General features: G+C 44.2%; 1 protein-coding gene across 2 annotated transcripts; it reads right to left on the minus strand.

The window, feature by feature from the left end:
• MED6 (mediator complex subunit 6) lies at positions 1-25,157 on the minus strand. Of its 2 annotated transcripts, XM_032794857.2 has the most exons (8): positions 25,024-25,116; positions 19,057-19,216; positions 17,680-17,771; positions 8,138-8,220; positions 6,659-6,767; positions 5,919-6,034; positions 1,151-1,178; positions 1-494 (listed from the first exon to the last, which is right to left on the minus strand). In XM_032794857.2, exons 1-8 carry the CDS (start codon positions 25,103-25,105, stop codon positions 364-366), a joined length of 801 nt encoding a protein of 266 aa, XP_032650748.2. In that variant the 5' UTR covers positions 25,106-25,116; the 3' UTR covers positions 1-363. The 2 variants fall into 2 exon arrangements, with proteins under 2 accessions (XP_032650748.2, XP_032650749.1); XM_032794858.1 differs by lacking the exon at positions 19,057-19,216 and having other exon boundaries at positions 25,024-25,157.
• Between the last annotated feature and the right edge of the window lie 2,287 nt (positions 25,158-27,444).

Raw genomic sequence — 27,444 nt, forward strand, 5'->3', positions numbered from 1 at the left:
GGTGTACCAAGAATTCAACTTTTTATTAAAAAGTTCCTCTTTTTACACAGAAAACATAACTACCAGAGGACATGAAACTAAATGGGGTTTTATAAGGAAGTTGCAAAATGCATTAATGTGAAATTCAGTCAGAAGCTAACATCCAAAATGGGGAGAAGGCTGAAAAAACCCCTCCCGGTGCAGCTCAAGTCTTTCCTTTGGCAGCTTTTTAATAGGTTTCTGCTGAGAGAAGAAGCTGTTGCAAGGGGCTTTAAATCCTGCAGTGTCACAGTCCTAAATGTTCAAATACAGATAAGGGGGGAGCAGGAGTCACTTGCAAATTCTTCTCCAGACGTTGAATCATCTACGGAATTGTCCATCCCTTCACTGGAGTCTCATCCGTTTCTCTGGGGGCCCTTTAGTGCCAGCACTCTGTTGGGCAGTCTTTACAGTTTCCTTTTCCTCTGGCTTTATAGCTTCAGGGGCTGGTTCTGGCTCTTTCTTGATCTGATCCACTTAATAAAAAACAAACCATAAAAATAAATTATAACTCAGCTCTGAGGGTTTTACATTTCCTTTCAAATTCTTTTCAGGTTGTTTTGAAAATATAATGGACTTTAAGAGACTAGAAGCCAGTCAATACTTGTGCAGGAGACATTCAGGACTGCCATGGTACAGGGACTGGGAAGGAAAGCAGCTTGCAGTTCCCCTATTCTGACATTGCTGAACACCAGCACAACCCCCTCAGGCAGTCCTCGATGTGCCCTAGCTTGCTGCCCTGCTGCAACGGCTCTGGTGCAAAATCACCAGGATGCAGAATCAACTTGGCCACTGGTCTCCCCAAGAGCATCTCCTGTTTTGAGGCCTCTTGGCTCAGCAGCTCCCTTAGAGGGGTGGTGCCTCTTGCACAGGGGATAGTCTCCAGAGGATAAGGGATGGGATGGAACATCTTATAGCCTAAGCACGGAGGTGAAGTTCCATCTAGAACCTTGCAAAATTAGGCCCATATTGAGCCTGATTTTGCTCTCATATTAGTCAATGACAAAACTCCCAACAATTACAGCAGCAGCAGGAGTGAGCCCATTAGTTAGTTCAGCCTCACAACTGAACCTATATCACATCTGGATTTGAGCTCCTTTTTAAAATCTTGTGATAATGTGAGATCTCTTACCTGCGATGGGCTTTTCTCCAGGCTTTTGCTATCAAAAAAGAAGAAAAGAAAGTCAGATGAACTGGAGCTTTGTTATTATTATCCTTCGCTAGCACTGACTAAAGTATCGTCTTTTGCTGTAGAATACGTTTAGTAAGAGGGGTTCTGAGGGATATCAACAAGGGAACATTATGGGGAGGTCAAACAAGAGAAGAGTGACGAGCAAGTCTTCCAGAAGAACTAATTAAATTCTAATCTGTATGTAAAATTAATAGCACATAAAAATTAAATGTTTTATTCTCCAGTCATGCAAAGAACCTTATCCCCTCCCAGTCACTAATGCCTGTTTTCCTTGGCTGTAAAATATGGCTCAAAAGGTCTGAAAATCCAGCGGTGTAAAAGATAAATCTAATTTTGTAAAGAACAGGAAATTAATTAAGACCATTTGACTCTAGAGCTACTCTTTTGGCCCAGGCGGTTAGCTAATATTTGGGACTTTGCAGGGTAGATGATAAGTCAGTGATACAAGTCAGGTATGCTTTTGGTGTAATCTTATTTATTTACCAAAAATATACACAAAGTCCTGTTTCCATGAATACAATAGAAATAAACAGCAGGCAGTTTCCTTGCTCAGAAATCCCCAAGTCTGCCATGCCAGCAACCTCTCCCCTTGTGCTTCCTCTCACTACTCCTTATGCTGCTTTTTCTCCTCCAAAACATACATACACCTTGCAAAACAATGCCCAAGCCTCTGTGTTTGCAATCGGTGAAACTCCTCCGTTCACATGGCTTAGCTCTGACCTGCCATGCAACAATTTGCCCTGCGTGCTCTCCACCAGGGGACCTGATTGCTCTTCCTATTGAACCTGAAACAGTGTGTAGCATACCCATTGGCTTTAACATGGTCTGTGGTTGTCTTGGATCCTAGATTCACCTGATGGCAGCCATTAGCACCTTTCAGTGTAACAATGGTTCAATATAGATATATATATATTTTTAGGTGTCTTGCTGCTGTTCAAACAAGAATTGGATTTTGGTACCTGGATACCAAAGTACATAGGATATCCCAGATGAATTATGCTCTTTCTCTGCTCAAGCCTGCACTATGACTGTAGTTAACTTTTTTCCGTAATTGCCTGCAGTGCAATTTGCAGTGATCCGATCAGATGAACCAGTAAAGCAATGGACAGGGTCAATATTCTTCATTTCTTGACGTAAAACGTTGCACAGCATTGTTGCAACTGAGTTGCATCCCGCTCCAAAGGTGGCTATCTTCAGTTGTGGTTGAAGTGATCCCTGTGTATCCTATTACCTGCTTCACACGTATGGTGTAAAAACAAGGAGTCCTTGTGGCACCTTAGAAACGAACAAATTTATTTGGGCATAAGCTTTTGAGGGCCCACGAAAGCTTATACCCAAATAAATTTGTTCGTCTCTAAGGGGTCACAAGGACTCCTCGTTTTTGCTGATACAGACTAACACGGCTATCACCGTGAAACCTGTCACATATGGTGTAGTTAATTTTTGTAAGATACTTAGATCTTTGGATGACAGGTGCCATGAAGGTATTTTTCTGTTTAAATACATTAAGAATTTAAAATGCAGTTCCCTACCAATACTGTCCTTTTCCACTGAGCCAACACTGATTTTTCTCCCATGGTCTCTGAAGGTATTTGAATTTGGAAGTAGATTAGAATCTGGTCTGACCTAGTGCTTGTCTTACTTAAAGTATTCCAGAATATATTATAATAGTTAGTTAGAAATTAGCCATTGCAGAGACTGAAGGCAGAATAGCCAAGTGCATAATGGCAATAGCTCACCCGCAGCCTTGGAGATTTAAATACATTTTATTGAATCACGAAAGTCAGTTGCACTGTGCATTTCCTTACTAATTTGTGCCTCAATAATATTATTTCAGAACAGCTTTGGGAATACCATTCAGAATCTGCTGTTCCAGGGACAACAGATGAAGCACAACAGTGCTAAATATAGACCATGGTAGGCATCACGTCTAGTAGTTAGAACAACAGACTGGGAGACAAAAGGTATCGGGGATAGCTTGGTGGTTTGGGCATTGGCTTGCTAAGCCCAAGGCTATAAGTTCAATCCTCAAGGGGGCCATTTAGAGTACTGGGGTAAAAAAAAATCTGTCTAGGGATTGGTCCTGCTTTGAGCAGGGGATTGGACTACATGACCTCCTGAGGTTCCTTCCAACCCTGATACTCTATATCAATCAGTCTTTTTTATGAGCGGGGAGGAATAGCTCAGTGGTTTGAGCAGCAGCTTGCTAAACCCAGGGTTGTGAGTTCAGTCCTTGAAGGGGCCACTTAGGGAGCTGGGGCAAAATCAGTACTTTGTCGTGCTAGGGAAGGCAGGGGGGTGGACTCAGTGACCTTTCAGGATCCCTTCCAGCTCTATGAGATAGGTATATATTCTATATCTTCTGTCTCTGGCTTGCTATTTGACATTGGACAAGTTATTTGACTTCTCTGACATTAGTTTATCCCTTGGTGTAGGGGATACTTATTAACCTTTTACAAGAGACCATGCACTTACAGAATGCCTTTATCTGTTGATGTCAAAGGATTTTATTTTTAGGTCTTACAGAAACACTATCTTTTTTGTAATTTCTTGGTGACTGAGTGGTGGGCTTAAGAAGAGGAATAAACAGGCATGTAGAATCTAAAGGATGATTTCCCACCTAATTATTTTAACAATAGGTCAAATTCTGGACCTGAACTGTTGTATTTAATAGCATGTCCTTATATGTCTAATAGATCAGTGGTTCTCAACCTATTTATTATAGTGGGCCGCATATGCGGCCCACATTGTGTTATATGGGCCACAGGTTGAGAACCGCAGCCTGCCCCCCCTAAAATCTCCCACAGTACCCTATGCCCAGCACCCCCTGCCCAGAGACCTTCCAGAGAGCAGGGCCAAGAGCAGAGCCCTAGGCATGGGGCCTGGCAGCCGGACCCCAGAGCCTGCCACGCACAGCTAGGCGGACCCAGCAGCCAACATCCCAGGACACAGCACGCCACTGTCTGCGGCCAGGCAGCCAGTAGCTGGGATCTGGACCCTGCTGCACGGGGCCAGGCAGCCAGCACCTGGACCCCAGGGCCCACCACCCGGGGTCGGGCAGCCAGGACCCCCAGGGCCAGGAACAAAGCCCCACCTAAAACCTGGAGGCCTCCGTAAGCCCCTAGTTTCCAGCGCCCATCACTACCTCACTGCCCAGAGCCCCACCCCCCAAACATGCCAAAGGATCCACTCTACTGCCCTCTGCCCTCCTGTGGCACTCACCAGCCCCCTGGTGGCAGAAGCGATCCAGCAGGCTGCCAGATGCTGTCTCCCCCTGAGCCAGCCCCTGCCCGACCAGAGCGGCAAATTTTGAATATTTTTAGCACACAGCTGGGCAACAGCTGTGTGCTAATTGGGCCACATGCAGCCCATGGGTTAAGAACTGCTGCTATAGGGCATTTCATCACAATAGATCCCCGAATTCCTTACAGGAATGACTTCACCAACAGAGCAGCCACTTCTAAAGTGGAAGATGGCAATGACAGCTTAGGATAGGAAAAGTCCACTACAAATATGTGGGACATGTATTTATTCACAATAGAATTTGGTCAGCCTGGTGGGGCTAACAATGTGTACCTTCCAAAAAAGTACCCCTACTTTACATTTAATCGAAGCCAGGGTAGGTTCCTCCACCAGTGCAGGGATTCCATCACACTGCTGAGATACTGGTTCAATAGTAAGTCAGAGGGAAGAATGCCAACTATTGAATCACCAGCTTTAATGAAATGTTTACCATGTCCCTTTAAATCAACAATTGCATACACAATGCTAGCTCTGCAGAAGTTCTACTTGTGAAAGAGAGTAATTTTTTTCCCCAACAGGCAAATAAATTGCATTTGTTAGTTTGTTCTTTCCCCATCAGACATCTTGGTAAAGAGTGGGTGAATAGATTTTTAACTTGGTATCACAGGGGGAGCCGGCCCTGGAAGGAGACTGGGGCTCACTGCTCTCGTGCCAGAATAAATCCACCTCCCCGAATGAATGGAATGAGTCAGGGGTTCATGACTGCAGCATGCTGGGAGATAATAGGGATAGCCTGAGTTCAATGAGCTTGCTGAGTTAAGAGAGATACAAAGGAGCAGGGAGGTTGTGTGAGCTGCTACTACACAGGGATACTCTCCTTACATCCCAGGGAGAGCAAGAGAGCTCCTGCAGGTGATCCAGGAAGTCCCCCATTGCAGTGAGAGAAAAAGGCCAGACTGGAGCTACCTGCAGTAAGGGACAGGAACAACACTCTTGATAGGGATATAATGGACTGCTGAGCCCAAGAGGGGCATAATGAACTAGTGAGCCTCTAGAAGAAGGCTGAGAATTTCTGGCTGAGCTGTTTTATGTTCCAACAGACTAGTCCCCAGAAGGTGACAGTAAATACAAAACATCAGTGGTATCAGTTTTGTTTGGCTGTGGTAATGGGAAAACTGAGGCAGCAGCAGGGTCTGACACCTGATGAGATAAACCCTGATCCACTTCGGCTAGTAAATTTTCATGGCAATTTTGCAAGGCTACAGCACGCACTTTTGGGTAACTCCTTCACCTATGCTAGGGAATCCTCCTCTACATTCTGCATTAAGAGAACTTGTTGTTTTCAAAGTTCCTATTCCAACCAATTCTACCATTCCAACAAGCACAGTGAAGTCCCACAAGCTGTCCACCTGAGGAGCCCTGATGTGTATGCTGAAGTAACACTGCAGACACAAATGACTATTACCTGAACAAATCTGGGTGGAAATTTTTGTCTCAGGTCTAGCAGCAAAGCATCCACCCGCTGCCTCTGGAAAATAGAGCTTGGTTCTTCCTTCTTCTTGGCTTTTGGTTTGGCTTTATCTGCAAATCAAATACAGAGGCTGAAATGCAACATCACATCAAATGATGGAAGTTCTAGTTTTATTTTATCTGCTCTTTGTTCCTGGAGAGGGTTGTTCTTTCAGGCTTGGCCCCACCGTGGACGAGAGAGAGGCGCCCCTGCCCCAGCCCCAGCCCTGCCACAGATGGGGGAGAGGTACCTATCCTGCGGTTGCAGCCCCAGCCCTGTCGCAGTGGGGAGAGATACCTCTCCCGCCACAGCCCAGGTGCTGCTGCGGGGAGAGAGAACTGGGGGGATTCCTCTCTCCCTGCCATAGCCCCGGGGCAGCCTGCACCCCAAAGCCCTCAACCATGGCCCCACCCTAGAGCCCAGACCCCCAGCTGGAGCCCTCAACCCTCCCCCAACCCCAACCCTGAGTCCCTCATCACTGGCCCCACCCCAGAGCCCATACCCCCAGTCAAAGTCACACATCACCTCCATATTGGTGCACATAACGAAATTCATTCCGCACATGCGGGGAAAAATTAGAGGGAACACTGGTTATAGGAGTTACGGATGCTAAAGTAAACCTTAGCTAAAAATTTAAGTATTAAGTCCAAAGAAAAGGAGAGTTGCTTAATGCACTGAAGACTCAGGCATCATACCTCGTTCCTCCTGGTCTTTGAAATGCCACCAGTAGCCTTTGGAAGGGTGATATCGGCAGTATGACATGGCTTCATCAAAAGCTGATTGAATTCCATGCACTGCAGTGAGCTTTCAGAAGAAGTCAACATAAGAAAATGTTCAGGAATTTAACAGAGTAATATATAATACAAGCAAACAGTCAATTCTATGCCTAGATACTGTTACATAAATAGTGACTGATAAAGTGTAACATGCAAAACTATTGTACGTTGGTAAAAAGCTAACCAAGTTTGTGAACTACTATGGAATGTAGTTTTACCATTAAAGTAGCTTTTCCCTCCATCAGGCAATTATTTTACAGTTGCTATTTGAAATATCATTTAGATTTTGTTTATAAGAGAGACTTTTACAAAGTATGAACAGAAATATTTTTGTGATTTTTGTATTCTTTGAGAACTGTTTGCAAAATATTTCTATCCAACACAAGTATTGTAGCCTTATACTAGGGCATGAAAAGCAGAAAGTGAAAATGACCATTTTAGTTTTAGTATCCAAGTTAATAAAAGTGCCAACAGCACAAATAGTGAAATGCAAATTCCATTTTAACCTCTTTCAGTTAAATTAGCTACTTAGATTACAAGATTTCTTTAGTAATTTTAAGCCTGACATTGTCCCTCTGAGTATTTTAAAATTTAATTCTTCTCTCCTTTTTCAGCCATTAAGATTCTTCAATCCCTCACAGCCTGTCAGAGCGATTAAGGCACATTACAGTCTTCTGGGAACATTTCACTTTCATTGCAAATGTAGAGTACTCGGTATACGGTGCGTTTTTACTAGTAATAAATTATTACACTAGTGACTAAGAACCACCCAAGAATGAGGTCCCTGTGCTAAGTGCTGCACACATGCAAAGTAGTAGACGGTCCCTGCCCTGAAGAACTTACAGTCTAAACAGAAAAAACATATACAGGGTAGGGGAAGGGGTAGAACACACATTGCAGAGCAGAGTAATCAATGCAATGGCAGCAAACAGCATGTTAGTTCCACAATTTATTTAGTTTTTGGTGAGGGGAAGTGTTAATTCAGAGGGGATCTGCTAAATGGAAAGAAAAAGTAAGGGAGGAGGGACATTGAAAGAAAGGGGGGTGAGAAGGACCGGGCAGGGAAGAAGAGGGTTTAACGAATTGTAGTTATAAAAAAAAAGGATGAGTCATCTTATTTTATTAAAGATAATATTAAAAGTATATAATACATAGATTCAGAGTGTCTGTACATCTGGGTATAGTGCCTAAATTATTCAAAAGTACAAAGGTAGGTTTAAAAAGTAATACAATATATATAGTACATAATCAGCAATAACCCAAATAAGATTCATAAATTTAACACACATCTCCTTTTCCCAAAATGGAGGAGAACAGAGAGGAAATTTCTTGAATTGGGTTGGGGAAACAATGTAAAGAAAAGCAGATATGAACCAAATGCATAGTAGAAACACTTACCACTCTGGAGTTTATGACAGATCCCAAATCAGGTGCCTGATAAATCACTCCAGCAATAATATAGTAATCAGCTAATGGGATGACTGTAAATAAGGAACACAGTATCAGTTTAGTCAATAAGCAGAGCTCTGGGTAAGCAAGGGACAAAGTTGTTTAATTTCACTGGTCACTTGTTTCACCTGGTCAGGATAATTTGAACTTTCAGGCTTTTCCTCTTCCTTTTTCTTTTTGTATAGCAAAGCATGTTACAAAATTAATTAAGCCTCACACTACACCTGTGAGATAGGGAAAATATTACGCCCATTTTATAAACAAGGAAGCATCAGTTTATATTCCTGTTCCACTGTCACAAACACAACTAACAGAAAGTTAAACTGTTTTCAGTATCAGGAGAGCACCCAGACTAGCAGTCCTGGACACAGTTCAAATGTGCTTTGCCATTCAAGGAAACCAAACAATAAGCTATGATATAGGAACCAGTCATTCCTAACTTTCACTCTGACCTCCCTAGCATTACTGCTTGATAATGTCTCACTCTGCAGACACTCATCTTTTTGGACTCAGGCCTTGTACTGTGGGTTTTCCTGGGAGGCCCAACTAATATGGTTCTGAACAAACCTTGCAAAAGCCCTGTCCACTACAGCTAAACCAGGTTGGAGGTGATCCCTTCAGGGTTTGAACAGCATTCTTTAATCTGACTGTTGAACTAGGTTTCTTTGTTGTTTTTTGAAGTTGCGGGGCAGACACAGGGCTTGTCTACACAGGAGGTTTAAACTGGATTCAGTCAAGATAATCCAGTTTGAAAATGCTCGCATACACGAGAAAATCTGTTATAACACACTAACTGCATTTATCTCAAACTCTGGAGTCCTCCTGCAAAGTGCACTAACTTTGCTGCAAATAGAGTTAGTTTGGTGTACTGTTTGTGTGCACATAATGCTGCTGAGCACTACTTTGGCAGTCCTCCAACAGCTATCCCACACTGCTTTGCAGGCAACCGTCACCAATCTGTCTGTTTACATGTGTGCCCTCTTCTGCTCTGGTGCCAAGTTAACCAGATGTCCCCTCCCCATATTTAAAGCTGGCATAGGGCCAAATTTTGCCCATTTCCCTGGATCTAAGAATATCACAATTACTGTGATATTACTCCAGAAGTCCTACAACATGCCCGAAGGAGCCATGCTGAGTCCCTGGATCTCATGGCCGTCTGGGGAGAAGCATCAATGTTAAAAGCTCTTATGGCCAGCCACCAGGATAAAGATCTTGTTGTGGAAACTGCTAAGCAGATGTCCCAAACAGATCATTACTGAGATGCCAACCAATGCCAGATAAAGAACAAACAGCTCTGAAGGACTTGTATTAACCCCAGGGATGCCAGGGAAAGTATCCTCTTTTGAGGAGCTGGAAAGGATTTTAAACATCTACATAACCAGCACACTGTCACCTAGAAAAGTTGTGAGTCTGCTGCCCACTCCCCTCTCTCCTGAGAATAACAAGCAAGGGTCATCGGGGATGTGCATGATGAAGCCAGTGTAGAAATTTCCTGGGAAAGCCAGGATCTTTTCAGGACTCAGGACCCTGAAACCAGCCAGGTAGAAGGTGAGCCTGATTCCTGCCCTGCAGCAACCAACCCCAAGTTCCAGGCAGCAACTCAGGCCAGGACTGAGGAGGCAGATCTTACCAAGGGAATCTCAGCATGTAAGTATCTCTCTTTACAATTGTGCTATACTGCCATGCTACCTTCTATTCTAGGTGCCCCATGACCAGAGGCATTGTAGGCAGATGTGAGCCAGGAGCCCTTCCAAGTCTGAGGGTACGTCTAGACTACGCGCCGTATTGGCGCGTTAAAATCGATTGCTCTGGGATCGATATATCGCGTCTAATCTAGACGGGATATATCGATCCCTGAGCGCGCTTATATCGATTCCGGAACTCCACCAACCCCAACGGAGTTCCGGAATTGAAATGGCGAGCCACGGACATCGATCCCGCACGGTGAAGACGGGTGAGTAAATCGATTTTAGATATTCGACTTCAGCTACGTTATTCACGTAGCTGAAATTGCGTATCTAAAATCGATTTTATCCCGTAGTGTAGACCAGCCCTGAGGCTCCCCACCTGCCCTCCTTTCTCCCCTGACACTGTCCATTCAGCATCCCCATACACATTTCCAAAATGGTGGCTGCTCCAACTGGGCAACCAGTCTCTGTCTCAGGCTAAAGCTCCGGCTAGTGGCCATTTTTAGGCCCATGCCATAGAGTGTAAATGCCCATTTACCTATTTTTGTTTCCCTTTTCCTCACCCAGCAAACACTCCACTCCTCCCCAAAACCTCGTTGGCCAGTTCATAATGGTGGCCTGCAGCACGGCACAGCTGCAGCCTCTACCTTGTCCCCTCCTGCAGCAGAACTGAATAATGAAAATGGTATTTTGTGCAAAATTCAGAAGTTTATTGAGCTACTGGTTACAGAAAAAGAAATTTGGTTTGTATTCTCAGTGTACATGAGGTAGACATGGACACTGCAGACCCATAAAGTTACAAAGACCACAGCTCCTGCTGAGGTAATAAACACCCTGTAACACATTACAGTACAAAAGCTTTACCATAGGGATAGCAAAGCTCTTAATGCCTTTTCACAGGCTCACCCAGGGTGCCTTTACACTGCAACAAAACACCCCGCAGCAGCAAGTCTCAAAGCTTGGGTCAACTGACTCTAGCTTGCAGTGCTCAACCTGTCGGGCTAAAAATAGCACTGTAGACATTTGAGTTCAGGCTGGAGCTTAGGCTCTGGGACCCACCCCGCCTTTGCTGGGTTTCAGAGCTTGGGCTCCAGCCCAAGTGGGAACGTCTACATGGCTATTTTTAGCCCTGTAGCTTCAGCCCTGCTAACCCAAAACAATTTGACCCAGTCTTTGAGACTTGCTCCTGCAGGGTGAGGAGGGGGGAAGTAAAGGAGGTGTTGCACTGTAAACATACCCATATATAACGACTGACAACAGTGAATGTTTCAGACAATCATTGCAGAATCCAGTTTTTCTTTGCACTTCCACCATGTCTACAGGGGAGATAAAGCAAAATCTATGACTGAGAAATTGCTCCACACTTCTCCGACATTAATGAGGAACAGCTTCATGGTTACCCCACAGGAGTAGCTCACAACTCTCTTCCATTCCTGCAGCACTTCTGGGGAGGACCATCTTGATGAATATCTGTGTAGTGGGGTGGTTACCCGCTCCTGCCCTGCGGGGCTTGAAACAGCCCAGCAGAGGGCTGTGGCTGGGGCAAGGAGCCTGGGCTGATTGGGGAAAGTAGGCTCAGCTGTGACCATGCCCCAATCAGGCCCAGCTGGCCCCTATAAGAGGCTGTGAGCCAGAAGCCCACTCAGTCTCCCTCAGTTCATAGAAGAAGAAGGGCCTGGCTGCAGGGACCTAAGCAAGACACCTAGACTGGGAGCAGGGCTGGGGAAGGACCAGAGGAGCTGGGAGCTCCAGCCTGGAAAGCCCCAGGCTGCAGGCCTGACTATAGGCTGAATAGGTGCAGGGTTGCAACGGGGCAGTCCATGGGTAGGCAGAGGCAGACGTCCTAACCCCTTTGCCTGTGATGAGTGGCTTATACTGCAGTCTGCCCCAGTGAATGGGGGCTAGATGGAGACGTGTGAAGCTGCTCTAGGAACTGGCATAATTCCTGTATAATCAGTTACTCAGTGCCTTCCTCTGCTTCCTCATCCTCCTCTCGCTTCCTCTGCACTGAAGCTCCTGCTGCTGCCGCCACATCACCTGCTCAGTGATACAGTGGAAAGCGTTCAAAGGCAAATTCATCCTGCATTGAGTGCTAAAATACAGCCCAAGCAGCCTCTATTTATTGCAGTGGCTAGCATGAAGCATTGTTGGGCCCACACTGGCCAACAGCAATTTGCAGATGGTGCTAGCCTGCCCAGAAAGTATGGGGTGGAGACAGAGGAAACATGGCATTTAAAAAATGTATTGCTTATGCATCCCACAGTGCCCAATGCAAAAAATCCCCGAATGCAGATTGCTCAGCAGTGAAGCAAAAAACCATGAGATACCCTCCAAGAACGCCCAAGCCGCTGCTGTGTGTACACAATGATGCACATTGGGAGAGGCACACTGTCCCATGTGCACACTATTAGTGCAGCTTGACTACTGCATGTTACTTGACGCTCATCAAAAAGCTGCGAGTTAACCCCTACCCACCTCATGCAGACAAGCCCAGACAGCACAACTACTTTTAAACAATGTTACCTGTAGCACAGTGTCATAGTCACAGTGATGACATGAGAGTCAGTCCCTCCCAAGGCCCTGACCCTTGCCCGTGTTTGTTCCAGTTCCTCCATCTTTCTCAACACTTATAATTCCTCTGGAACCCCAGAACTCAGCAGGTGCCCTTGCTATATGAACCCTGGTCACTCACCCAAGGTAACAGATCACTGAGGGTTCAGGACAGTTGGGCAGGGCTCAGGCTGTTGCCCCAAAGTTCTTAGGAGCAAAGAATGGGGCAGCAGCTCCTCCTCAGTATCTCTATGCAGATGTCACACTGAGCTGTTTGCTCAGGTGCTAATTTGGAGGAAGCAACAAGAGCGCAACTCACCCTCTGAATTGCTCCATTCTCCCCCATTGCTATTCCATCACAGGTGAATATTTACCCCTCACCCCTAACTGCAACAAAATGCCAGATGAAATTCAATGTTGAAAAATGCAAAGTAATACACGTTGGAAAACATAATCCCAACAAAATGATGGGATCTAAATTAGCTTTTACCACTCAAGAAAGATCTTGGAGTGATCATGGATAATTTTCTGAAAATATCTGTTCAGTGTGCAGCAGCAGACAAAAACGCTAAGAAAATGTTAGGAACCATCAGGAAAGGGAAAGATAATAAGAGAGAAAATATCATAATGCCACTATATAAATTCATGGCATGCCCACACCTTGAATACTACACGCAGTTCTGGTCACTACATCTCAAAAAAGATATTAGAATTGGAAAAGGTACAGAGAAGGGCAACAAAAAAGATGAAAAAGCAACAGAGAATCCTGTGGCACCTTATAGACTAACAGACGTTTTGGAGTGGTATTCATCCACTACCTGCGTCTGACGAAGTGGGTATTCACCCACGAAAGCTCACGCTCCAAAACGTCTGTTAGTCTATAAGGTGCCACAGGATTCTCTGCTGCTTTTACAGATCCAGACTAACACGGCTACCCCTCTGATAAAAAAGATGAAGGGTATGGAACAGCTTCCATCTGAGGAGAGATTAAAACTCTGAGACTTTTCATCTTGGAAAAGGGATGATTAATGGGGGGCTATGATAGAGTCTATAAAACCATGAATGGTGTGAAGAAAGTGAATAAGGAAGTGTTATTTACTCCTTCATATAACATAAGAACCTGGGGTCACCCAATGAAATTAATAGGCAGCAGGTTTAAAACAAACATAAGGACGTTCTTCACACAACGCACAGTCAACCTGTGGAACTCGTTGCCAGTGGATGTTGTGAAGGCCAAAACTACAACAGTGTTCAAAAAAATAATTATATAAGTTCCTGGAGAATAGGTCCATCAATGGCTATTAGCCAAGATGATCAGGAATACAACCCCATGCTCTGAGTGTTCCTGACCTCTGACTGCCACAAGCTGGGAGTGGATGACAGGGGATGGATCACTCAATGATTGCCTGTTCTCTTCACTCCCTCTGAAGCACCTGGCACTGACCTCTGTCGGAAGACAAAATACTGGGCTACATGGACCATTGGTCTGACTCAGCATGGCAGTTCTTATGTTCACAACTCCAGTGAAAAAATAGTAGGAAATAAAAGTGAATGTAGATCTCTGGTCTTCTCTTCCCAAAACATTAAGCAAAAAAGCACTTCATTTTCTGAAGTACAAAAGCAGCACGTTTCTTTACAGCTGCTTCTTTTGGCTTCCCATGGCTCTTCTGACTGTGAGAAATTCAGATGTTACTATTCTATATGGTACCAAGAAGACAAACATGAAAGTTCATCCCTTTCCCTGGAACCATAGGGTTGCAACAATGGGTCTCTAAAGCTGTTCTTTTGCCTTTCGTTCTCTCCCACATATGATGGCTTCTGAAGTTACAGCAGCAAGAAAATAAATGAAAGGGGCCTGCCTTAAAGAAATATTGTGCAGAATTTCCCTGTTAGATCAAGAGAAAAGACAATTCAGTGGTCCAAGAACCAGAATTGAAATAAACACTTTTCCCTGGCCAGAGGTTCCAATTCTGACAGGGTTAAATAAATGTCATGTAGTTTAAGATGCAAGAATCTTAGAAACTGCAGCTCTGATTGGTCTGCATAGGTGTTAAAGACCAAATTGCACTTTTCATGAGTGTAGGGGTTTGCCGTGGTATCCTGGGCAGTGCAATGTTACTGTGTGCTGGTCAGCTGTTTCCATCCACTCTAGCATTGTGGTCTCTATTATTCCTGCTTTTTTTACTCTTGTTGCTGATGAAAGTGCACTCCACCCAGTAGCCTCTGTATCACTGATTAGTGATAAAGCTACATTCTAGCAGGAAGGGAGTTCAATCCCTACTTCCATTATAACAAATTTCTGTTTGTTTTTGATTATCACCTATTGCCCCAGAGCCAGTGCGGAGAGTCTTAATCAGTTTGGGAGATGAGGGTTATCACATGCTTTCAGCTAGTTTGTGAATTGAGAGATGGTTCTGGGAGGAGGGAGATCAATGCACAGAGCTAGTTTAGAGAGGAAGGAGGAACTTTTGGTGGGCTCCTTCTCTGGAGTACCTGCCACAGGCACAATGACAAGGAGGGCAATGCTAGCTCCCATAGCTATTCTCATAGTCCTACTATAATAACAGATGCAGCCAGACTATCATTTAACCTATGGAATTCCTAGTCGGATATAACTGAGGTAAACAGCACAAAATATTTCCTTAAAGAATCAGACCCAGGAGTAAGAATAGCATTTGTAGATTTAGGTAACTAGAATAAAATTATAAGGACTCTCTGTTCTCATGTTTCAGGGCACAAACTGACCCCCTAATGCGGTCAGGAAGAACTCACCATAGTCAGCTGCATGATTTATTTATTTATTTATTTATTGCCATAGTTCCAGAGTTGATGTTTCATTAGCCTGTCCCAGTGCAGCAATGCTTGTGTTTCTAACTAAGCAACTGAGAGAGACAAAGTGGGCGACCAACTTCTGTAAATGAAAGAGAGAAGCTTTTCAGCTACACAGAGTTCTTCGGGTCTGCAAAGGTTGATTCTTTCACCAACAGAAGTTGGTCCAATAAAAGATATTAACTCATCCACTTTGTCTCACTCGTATCCTGGGACCAACACAGCTACAACAACACTACAAATAAATTAGCAACTGATATTTCTCCTTAAATAATATTTAGAGTCAAGAGGACGTCATCCACCAGATTATATCCATTTTAACAAAGATCATACTCTGGGCCTAAAATACTTTGACAAGGTACTTTTAAAAGTGGAAAGTACACCTCTACCCAATATATAGCACGCAACCCAATATAACATGGGTTCACATATAGCACGGTAGCAGTGGGGCTCCAGTGGCACTTTAAATGGTCTGGGGCTCTGGCTGCTGCGGGGAACCCAGGGCCCTTTAAATCACTGCTAGAGCCCTGCCACCACTACCCTGGGGCTGCAGCAGCAGGGCTCGGGCAGTGGTTTAAAGGATCCAGGGCTCCGGCTGCTGCAGGGAGCCCCTTTAAATCACCATTGGAACCCTGCTCCTGCTACCCCGGGACAGTGGCAGCGGGGCTCCGCCAGCGATTTAAAGGGCCTGGGTTCCCTGCAGCGGCTGGAGCCCAGAGCTCTTTAAATCACTGCTGCAGCCTTACCACTGCTATCTCGATATAATGGCATTTCACCTATGACGCGGTAGGGATTTTTGGCTCCCCACAACTGCGTTATATCGGTGTAGAGGTGTGTGAAACTGACACTTCTGCAATCCCATGAGAGTACTGATTACCTATTCTGAAACTCATAAGCACAGGGGACGTAGGGCTCTCTTCTTTAGCTGATCTGCCTTTAAGATCCTAAAACCTGTGCCAGGCTACCAAAATATGGATAACATCCAGGGCAGGGAACTAAGCAATGTAACTACGAAATCTTACACAAACTGAAAAGAGTATTATTAAATCATTCTCTTCTAAACTCCCTACAATGAATGATCAAATTACACAGCTGAAGTCTGAATGTTTATACTGTAAAAGCCATAACTCCACTCCAGATTTTAAAAAGTTGGCTATTAAGGAACAAGAGAAGCAGGGAAGTGATACATTGGGCTATGGCACACACTTTTAACACCAAGAGATCTACGTTCAATTTAGATTTTAAATTCAATCTAATCTAAGAAGCAGTCGGGTACTCTTTTCCAATATGAATATAATACACTAAGGCCACTGCCAGAAACCAAGCAAATTAGGAGCAGCACAAGAAAGGTATGAGTCCGTTACAAAAGCCCTTTCTCATTAGAACAAAAATAAAACCTTACATTACTACATTATCATTTATTCTAAAAGATCCCAACGAGCTTTACAGATTATGTACAGTAAATACAGAACACATTTTACCCTGTTCTGAAATGTGGAAACTTTTTAACAGTTCACATGAACACTACAAGTCAATTTAGGATAAGATATGAAGAATACTGAATCCAATTGTATGTATAGGGAGACAAAATGCAGTTATCCCAACTGAAATTTAGACATGGCACAGTGATAATATCTCTACTCTCACTTAAAGTGCCATGGAATCTTTAATGACCCCAAATAGTTAGGACTTTGATTTTATGTCTAATCAAATGATGGCATCTACACTACCTCAGCACCCTCTAATATACTGGAGTGCTATGGTTCACCTAGTGAATCACCAGTTTCTTTCCTGGGAGGTCTCCCAGTCATGTATTTACTAAAAGACCCTGTTTAACATATGCATCTGAGAAGCTCACAGTACAAAGTGGTAAGGTTGCAGAATAAAAATGGCATTATGCAAAGAGCAATGTGAATGCTCCCCTTATCCTAATACGTGGAAATCAGAGATTTCCAAATTGTATGATAATCACTCAGAATGATTAGCATGAAATTTAATTTGCACTAATCAGCCCCAGGCAAGCACAAAATTAGTATTATGTTTAACTAATTAAATTGAAAACCTTACGTAAAGCATATCATAAATATAGGACATATCATGCATACTAACAACTATTAATTGCCCATGGCAAAATTTACAGCAAAAGCAGCACTTTCTCATTGCACTATTAGTATTTTAGTATTTTGCCACAAGAGGGCAATCCTCTGCTATTATCAGAGTGCAGGTCACCCTTTGGGGGCAGCACTCAAAAATGCCAAGATTCAACACACCCTGAGACCTAATGCCACTATCTAAAAAGCAAAACGAGATTTAAGGCTAAGTAAAACCAGAGGGAAATTGTGTTGTGAACACACAGAGCAAAAACAGAGCAGACAGACAAGCACCAACATTGCCATTAAAGGGAAAAGCTGTGTGAGCCCTTACCTTGTGTTGGAGACTGTCTTTGCTGCTTTCGAATTATGAAGAGGATGGGCTCTTGAGCATGAAGGAGGATATATTCCACTCCAATCATTTGGCTAAAAGACAAGTGACCAGAATAAGTAACTCCATTCATTTGAAAGTTAAAGATACAGGATGTGAAAGCCCACCAAAACAACTATCACAGGGCCCAAAGGTCACTCGATGGGTCACGAGCTCTTGCATTAGGATTTTCCAAGATAAATAGCAAAACCTAGCCTTGTGCTCACAGTGCATTAAAAAATCCTGGAGTCAACCTCTGGACAAATAGGTAGGTTACTGGCAGAAGAAGAAAAAAATGGAAGAAAAATTGAACTTATAGTTACAGATGTTGTTTACATATGGAAGTGACAGACCAACAGCACTGTATGCAGATGATGTGAAGGCTCCTCCCCTCCAATACCAGATGCACACAACTCTACCAGTGAGCATTTAATGTGATCTACATTGTCCCCTGCTAGCCTATTCCTAGGTCCCCAAATAGTTCTGTCAATGCATCTCACTTCTGCCTGCAGTTACATGTGCCCCTCTCCTGCCAGGGCCATACATCAAAAAAAGCCAATTGCATGCTGTGATATTGATAAATGGCCACTTGTAATTAGGACTGCCTACCCATTCATCTCCCCTCGGGCCCAAATTAAAAGTCAGACTTCTCATGCTGAATCTTCCTACGGTAGGGTATCTGTTTTAATAACTGCACCTAATTCAATCCGGCAGGAACCACAGGTTAAATAACAATGTAGACACTCATTCACAATTCTGTGACAAAGCTCAGAGTGTCCAGCTACAGTAGATCCCACTTAAGAGACATGAAATTAATCCTCTTCATCTGATTATAAAATTAGGCTGAGCCATTGTCCCCAAACATTGTCACAGTTTTTACCCTGGCCTGTAGCTTCTCTGCAAAAAAAAAAAAAAGTTTCTAGCTAATTGGCTTTTTTGACATTTCTGTAAACCTGCAATCTCAGGTGTAAATACATTTGTTAGTCTCTAAGGTGCCACAAGTACTCTTGTTCTTTTTGCGGATACAGACTAACACGGCTGCAACTCTGAAACCTATCATATGTACCCAAAATCCTATCTATGGTGCTTCACTGGAAGCACCACAGGAACTAGGAGAATATAAATTGCTTCTGGCATCTGAAAGAGGATAGGGCCCAGCTGCAAGTGGCTGAGTAAATCAACCTCAGAAGAAGAACAGAGACAGGGAAAAAAAGCAGGATCACAACTTTCCCTGCACTCTTCAATTCAGCTGTTAGTGACACCCTTTAGAGGACAAGTTGGAAATTGCCAACTCAAAAAGCAATTTTTCAGGTTAAATCAGCATTCCTTACAGTAACTTACTGCAAGTGGTCCAAGGTCAGCCGTTGCATTTTGACTACTTCATTGTTACATGTTCGGTCATAGAATGGGTTACTTCGCTCTGAGAAGTAGTCTAACACACTTCCGTTGTTTAATATAGGAATCCAGGAACTGTCAACCCAGGAAATTCCCAGGAGGTTATCTTGGAAGAAAACATTAAAATTAGCACCAAAACAGTCAGTATGATTTTGGATTCTTACTAATTAAGGACCTATTAATTAGAGCATGTCAAAAACAAAACAACGTTTTCATGAAAATTATTTCCCTAAAATTCAAAATTTTGACCAAAAAAATCAAAATTTTCCTCCTCAGAGGGAAACAAGATATACTATTTAGGAATAATTCAGTCCATATAGTATTTTTTAAGTATTTCTTTCCTTGGCTATTACATGAAGATATGGTACTCGCACAGACACCTTTATTTCTTAGGAATGCCAGTAGGGAAAACATTATTAGCACTTGCACTTATGGTCATACTGTACACAATTTAGATTAAGAACAGCAGCATTTGCCAAGTGGAATGGGCAAACTAAGCATTATCTTCACTTTGAAAGTGAAAGAAAACCTAATACAGTAAGTAAGCGGCAGCCAGCATTAAATGCCAGACCAAACAAAAGTTGTGGAGACAGTAGATGCCATAGTCAAGTGATAAATGTACTAACATTTACTAGACTCTCCTACCACGGTTGCAAAATTTGAAGGGTCTAAAAATTCAATAATTTTAAGCCACAGTGGCAATAATCTCCACTCCCGGCAGAGCAGGAAACACAATGATAAGGCATCAAGTTTTACACTGAAAAAAGAAAGACAGCATGGGTGGAAAAGTGACTGAAAACTGCATGCAGGATTGAAACCCTTTTATTCTATGAATGTAATGGGCCCACTGCATTATTTGCAAATCGAAAGCTCCTACTACAGTCATTCCCTTGCAGATGTTTTACTTCAGCTGAAGTTTTGAATGCATAAGGAATGCAAGATTCAGACCCAAAATGTCATTGAATATATTATGAATCTTTTATGAAGTGAACCTAGGAGCTCAGCAAACCATGGTTAATATGACATAAATGAATTCATTTTTGCATTGGCAATCTCAGAGCTGCTAGTCTAGTTCTTACATAAAATGGAAAAATTAGGTTTTTATGTTATTTCACATATACTACTCTTTCCCCCATCATAAAAATAGGAGATCCTCCAGTACTAAAGGAGCACCCACAATATGCTAGATGCTTTCCAAATATATATGACAACAAGGCCTTTATCTCAATGAAAATAAGGTACCCAAACCTCTCAATATTCATATTCTTGGCAGGACACCTGCTCATTTAGTTTTTCAAGGAGCATGAAAAAAATCTCATTTGTGTTAGAAGAACAACTGTATTTCTGTGGATGTTTCTCCCAGGTGGGACTGGAACTTCAGAGTAAATATGCCATAAAACTGAATGTAAAGTTCCAACTCCAGGACCAGACTATTATTGGCCACTACTTCTGATTAGCCCATTTATTATTGCTTTTATAATATACAACAGGCCATCCTCTAGGAAAAAGCAACCCTGATACCATATATCAATTGTTCCTCTTCAGAAGGGAACATCACCATTTTTGTGTGTGCAAAAAAATGTACTATAATTCCCAGTCCTTTCAAAAAAGGCATCTTATTCAATGCATTTAAATGGAGTTTGAGAAATATCCTCATCTTAACCAACAAATGTCTGTACCATTCCTCTCCATCTACCTTCAAAGTTTAACGTGAGACAGAGACTCAAAACTAAGGGACACAGAAGTCCATGGCGGTACAGTAAACTAAAAAAGAGAGATCCTCATCTTACTTCCTAAACCCTCCCCTGCACCACTTTCTGTCACCACCACCAGTTTTCCTAGTGACCCAGCCCTGTAACCTGAAGTTTGTCTTCAACTCCACCCTCTTTCCAGACTTCATCGAAATCTTACCACTTCTTCCGCCATACATTATCAAGAACCATCCTTTTCTCCTTATCCACAGCATTAATATTCTCATCCAGGCCCCTTTCCCTCCTTCTCTCAATTACTGCATCCTCCCCTCTGGCTTTCCTGATGATCCATTCAAACTACTGTTAAGCACATCTGCCCAGCCCATCGTTTTGGCCTTGTCACCTCATTCAGTCATTCCACTGCCTCCCATTTTTCCATGATTTCAAACACAAACTTCTATTCTTGACTCTCAAGGTCCTTTCACAGCCTAGCTACTCCTTTTTATCCGTTATGTTACTTGTCATGTCATGACCTCACCACACTGTCAACAATGCCAGCCTCAATTGCCAGTCTGTTTCTCCCACAAGTATCTCTGCACTTTCTTCCATGCTGACCCCTATCCCAGGAACACCCACTCTGAACCAATTTATTAAGCCACTACTGTCTCCTCCAAATTCCTTCCCTACACCCACCTCTACCACACTATTAAAAACTCTTGTTCATCAGTATCCCAAGAAATTTGAGTCCTACAATTATTAACATTTCTAGTCTAAGTAACCATATACTCTTATTACCCTCACTGGTCATCTGTGTGCTTTTCCCCACATGGTGCATCCTCTTTTTAATTACTCTGCATGCTCTTTGGGCAGGCACTGTCTTGTAGTCTAGGTTTGCACAGCACTCAGTACAATGGGCCCCTGTACTTTATTGAACTTTCTGCACACTACTATAATACAAGTAATAATATTCTGAAGTGAGAAGTTTCTCAAACGTTAATCACATTCCCTTTCTTGTTTTAATAGAATCATAGCAATGCAGGGCTGGAAAGCACCTCAACCTATTCTATATAGGTTTTTATACCACATTTATCAGTGCAGTATCTGAGCTCCTTGCAACAGTGCATTAAGCAACGTGATTGTGATTACACATCCGTCAGTTGTCTGTTCTCACAGCCTCTCTCCACAGAGAGAAGCATCTGCAATTAAGTGTCTTGTTTTGGTAGGTTGTTTTTAAAAATAAAGAAAGAAATAGAAATTCACTTGTGATGTATTTATATTGGAGAAGACAGGTCAAAGAAATGCCACTTGCATGTGAAGCAGAAAGCGGAGAGATTTGTGATAGTCCTTAGTTTCTGGGGGAGTTTGTGCCCAGAAAAGGTTCTCTCTCCTGCACAGATGAATTTTACTCTTATTGTAGAGAGGTCCATCAAGCCAGAGGAGCAAAACCGTTGTCCACAGTCTTTGTCCTGGAGCTTTAGATGGTTTTTAGGTATCCTGGGCCCAGGCAATGGGGTGCTTTGAAGATAAGGACCGACGACCTTGAACTTGATTCAAAATTCTATGGGCAGTTAGTGTGGAGAGCTAGAGGACAGGTGTGATGTGCTGTGATAGCTGAGGAGATGTGCTGCAGTGTTTTGTACTAGCTGGAGTTTCCTGAATACTAAAGGCTTCATGCCCAGGTATATTGCATTGCTATGGCTCAGCCAAGAAATGACAAAGACATGACAAAGGCCAGGTCTTCATCTGCATGGACGGGAAAGAGTCTCCTACCCAGCCAGAAATGGTGAACAACACTACTCATGGCTGTTGCTATGTAACAACTGAGCATCAGCGAGGAATCCATAAGTACTCCTAGACTACAGACTGAAGTGACTAATTGTGAATGTGACCCCTCAACCAAAGGGAGATGGCACCATGGCTGCAAATTCTTCAGAATACTTTCCTCTGTCCACCAGCATGACCTCTGTTTTGCTCAAGTTGAGCTTAAGCCAGCTGTTCTTCATCCAGGGGCTGATCTCATCCAAGTACTGTGACAACTTGGTAGTACTGGTGCACTCAAGAGGTCATCCAGTCCCCTCCTCTCATGCTGAGGCAGGACCAAATATACCTAAACCATCCCGGACAGATGTTTGTCTAACCCATTGTCAGCAACCTTAAATGATAGGGATTCCACAACCTCTCTAGGTAATTGTTCCAATGCTTAACTATCTTTATAGTTAGAAATTTTTCCCTAATATCCAACCTAAATCTCTCTTGCTGCAGACTAAGCCAATTATTTCTTGCACTACTCTTGGAGGACAAGGAGAACAATTGATCACCATCCTCTTTATAACATATTTTTACGTATTTGAAGATGGTTCTCATGTCCCCCTCAGTCTTCTCTTCTCTAGACTCAACACACCCAATTCTTTCAATCTTTCCTCAGAGGTCATGGCTCCCTAAACCTCATCATTTTTGTTGCTCTCCTCTGGACTCTTTCCAAATTGTTAACATCATCTTAAAGTGCATTGCACAAAACTAGGCACAGTACTCCAGCTGAAGCCTCAACAGCATCAAGCAGAGTGGAATAATTGCCTCCTATATCTATATATGAAACTTCTGTTAACACATCCCACAATCACATTGCCTTTTTTCACAACAGCAATCTGTTGACTCATATTCAATTTGTGATTCCTATCATTCCCAGATCCTTTTCTGCAGTACTGCTGCCTAGCCAATTATTCCCTATTCATGCTTCAACACTTGTGATTTAAATTTGATGAATCTATATACAGAGATGAGTACTTAAAAGTTGAAGATAATGCAAGCAGAGGTGTCAGCTCAGAATGTTTGGATAACTTTAATGACAGGCAGCAACTCCTATACTGAATATTTTTCACTGCCCCAGAACTGTTTCAGGAAATGGAAAGAAGCCAAAAAGAATGTTACATTGATCTAACCCACAGATTTTAAATATTGAGATTCTCTCTGTCCTTCATCTGCTGAATTAAATCTGACAGGTATTATAGAACCCATCAATATATATATAGACAGTGAAAGGGAAAATCAGATCTGCATGAAGATAGTCCACAGCATATTTCAGAATAGATTCTGCTCCTCTGTCTTCACAGATTCTAGGAAGCTCTACTTGTGGTTGGGGGTTCTGTCTCTCACTGCTTCTCCACCATCCTGTTCCCCCTTCTTTTTTCTCTCAATTTTTGTTGTAGCTAGGAGCTAGGATCCAACAGTTTTGACAGATAGGGAACATGTTCTAAATACAAGCAGTCTTTAGCTTAATCTAATCTCATTAACTGGCTCTTTCCACAGGCAAACCTCCTCCAATAATACAATGCTTTTCTTCCAAAGTAATAGGGCACTTCAGAAATACAATAGCTAAATCAGATCAAGCACTAAGCTTGCCATGTAAGAGTCATTTGGCCATCTTGTCTGCTTTGTTCCACTGCATTTTCAATTAGAGTATATTTGCCTGGTGTGTGTGCCCATAATTTCTTGTTTCCCACTGCTGCAAGGTGACATGCATTGCTTGTCCTCTTGACTGCCAGTCTTCACATCACAGGGAGTTGGCTGAAATTCCACAATAAATGGAGTGATTTCTGCATGTAATTAGGGCGCAATCCTGCAGTCCCTATATAGGCAAGATTTGCACTGACCACAGTGGAAGTCTTGTTTGAACAGGAACTGCAAAACCAGGCCTGTAGCTTTTAAGTCACTCTGGGATCCTTTAGGGTAAAAAGTCACCATATAATCAAAGCTCGGTATTACAGACTGCAGAAAGGCAGCACTTCCAAGAAGATCTGACTATACGTAAAATAACCCCATGCTAACATCAAGATGTAACAGTCCAGAAGCTCCTTTTCTCCATGTTACATGTTTCTCCATGCTCCCCCAGCAGGGCGGAGAGATTAACCCACCAGCTCCAGCCACCCCAGACGGGTCGGTGCATGGGGCTGGGGGATGGTAACAGGACTCGGCCCCGCTCCATCTCCGGGGACGGTTTGTACTTTACAGATGAGCCCTGGGTCTGGATGTGGCGAATCCCCCGGGACACCAGGGGCCGTCTCTAAAGTGCACGCCCGCCTCGCCGGCGAAGAGCTCCCAGCCGCCATGGCCTCGGCGGCCGGGCAAGGAGCCTGCAGCGTTACAGCCCCCTCCCCCCCGCACACAGCCGCCGGCACGTTCACATCGCTTTCCAGTCCCATCGAGAGAGAGCGGGAGCCAGTACCTCGGATATCCACCGCCGCCATGATCCCCAGCACGGCCCACTTCCGCCCAGCGCGGGCTTTGCCCTCGCGGCAGGAAACCATAGAGAGCAGGAAGCGCGATAGAGCGGCAGGAAACCATAGAGAGAAGGACTAGAGCGGCAACGGCCACTGTGCGTGGGGAAGGGAAGGTGGAGGAGTCCCAGTGGGATTCCGCTCTAGTCGAAGCCAGACGGTGCTGCTGCGTGGCACAGGGTTATTTTTCCTTCCCAGCAGCCCCAGGCTTCCTGCAGGGGGCGGGTGCACCAAGCCAGGGGCTAGTTGGCATCACATGGAGCAATTCCCCTGGTTAATACGGCCTGGGCCATGGGGATGCAGGACTCCTGGGGCAGCAGAGGATGCTCTGAGCGTTGTCACCCCCGAGCAGTCATGAATCAGGATCCAAAACAAATCACAGATTCAGGGCCGGCTCCAGGCCACAGCGTGCCAAGCGCGTGCTTGGGGCGGGCGCTCTGCGGGAGGGCAGCAGGCGGCTCCTGTGGACCTCCCGCAGGTGTGCCTGCGGAGGGTCTGTTGGTCTCACGGCTCTGGTGGAGTATCCGCAGGCACACCTGCGGGAGGTCCACTGGAACCACAGGACTGCAGGAGGTCCACCAGAGCTGCGGGACTGGTGAGCGGCAGAGCGTCCCCCGCGGCATGCCGCCGTGCTTGGGGCGGCAAAATTGCTAGAGCCGGCCCTGCACAGATTGGCTCACAAATCACAAGGTTTTCCAAAATTAACAAAATGAAGTTCTTACTGTTTGCCTGCTGCTGCTGCTGCTGCTGGTTTTCTTGTATGTAGTCCTCAGGGGTCATGTTTGCAAGCTCGCCACCACCAACACATAGGGTAGAAACATCCTTTTTCCAAAACAAAGCTCGGATTCTGACATAACAGCATGATTCCCAGAGCTGGGGCTTTAAGAAAAACACTATGCATCACAACACTTAGGATAAAATGGTGAGAACTGACAACATTGCGATGGCCAGTGCAAGCTGGTATCTGTTGCCTTTGTGGGCCACCTCTCCATTTTACAGATGAAAGTGGCTACAGATACATTGTAAGTTCCTTTGGGCCACAAACAGGGTAGCCACCTGTACTTCAAGAATATAAAATATAACCCCATGAAAAGGGAAAGACAAAGCTAGTTTTCAAGGGAGAGCAGTTGCTGCCTAGCCAGTTCATCCTCATTCTGTAGGTGTGTGATTGTTCCTTTCTAATTGCAGTACTTTTCATTTGCCCTTACTGAATTTCATCTTACTGATGTAAGCAGAGTCAGGATGAGCTCTACCCTGACATCTGGAGGTGAATTATGGTGAGTGTGCAAAAGAATTTCAGAGGCTGATTGTGTTTGCATAGGCACACCCACTCCACCTAGCATAGCCCACAGCAGCCTAAAATGATTACTTTCACAGCTGTGGGATCCCCAATTTCTTTGTTATTGGGGCAGGAGGAATAAAGTGCTGTCACCCTAATTAAGTAAATGAGGAACTATGAAACTGTTTTATGATAAAGGGTTTCACTATCAACTAATAGCACTTGCTAGTCAAGGGACATGGGTTCCAAAACCCAGTGACTTGAGAGAGGTTGGGGATAGGTATCTGTACCTGGTGATGTAGGTGCCTTGTGTGAGCCAGAAGCACCAGTTCCACCTACTCCTCTCTCTACTGTGGAATATCAGAGTTAATTTTTGATTCTCTTAAGAATCTAGATACTGAGCTGAACTCACTATGGGCTAATGGTGCACTAGCAGTGGGGCTCCCCTACTGTGAGCTGAAATCACTAAAGAGCTGGAATTGCTGAGCTGAGAGCACTGAGTACTGTGCTAACTAGTGGGGGAGCCTGAAACTATATTTTGGAGCAGAGCAGCTGGCAGAGTGGAGTGAAGCAGTTTATGGTGCCATGGAGTGAGTGGAGCCGAGCAGTTGGGGGGCCTGCTGGAGTGGATCACGGGACAGCTGGTGGAGCAGAGCAGCTGGCAGAGCGGAGCAGCTGTGGGATGGTTGGAGTGGCCTATGGAGCGAGCGGAGCCAAGCAGTTTGCGGGGACAACGGGAGCGGATCACAGGACGATGGGTGGAGCAGAGCAGCTGGCGGAGCGGAGCAGAGCAGTTTGTGAGGACAGCTGGAGGAGCAGAGTGGAGTGGCTGGTAGAGCGGAGCAGTTCGTGGAGAAGGCGGAAGCAGAACCCCACAGAGAGGCAGGGCTAGTTGGCCCCGGAGCCACGTAAAGTGCCCCTTTCTCTACCCAGGTCTGGGGGTGGGGGACTCGTGCAGATAAGAACTCTCGAACTCTGGGCTGCACTGACCAGGACAGAGACTTTTGGAGTGTGTGGGACTGTTGGACTGTTGGTGATCTTGGGTTGCTGACTCTAGGGACATTTTGGGGTATGTGGATCTTTGAGTCTT

The sequence above is a fragment of the Chelonoidis abingdonii genome, chromosome 4, assembly GCF_003597395.2.
Source record: "Chelonoidis abingdonii isolate Lonesome George chromosome 4, CheloAbing_2.0, whole genome shotgun sequence".
NCBI lineage: Eukaryota > Metazoa > Chordata > Testudines > Testudinidae > Chelonoidis > Chelonoidis abingdonii.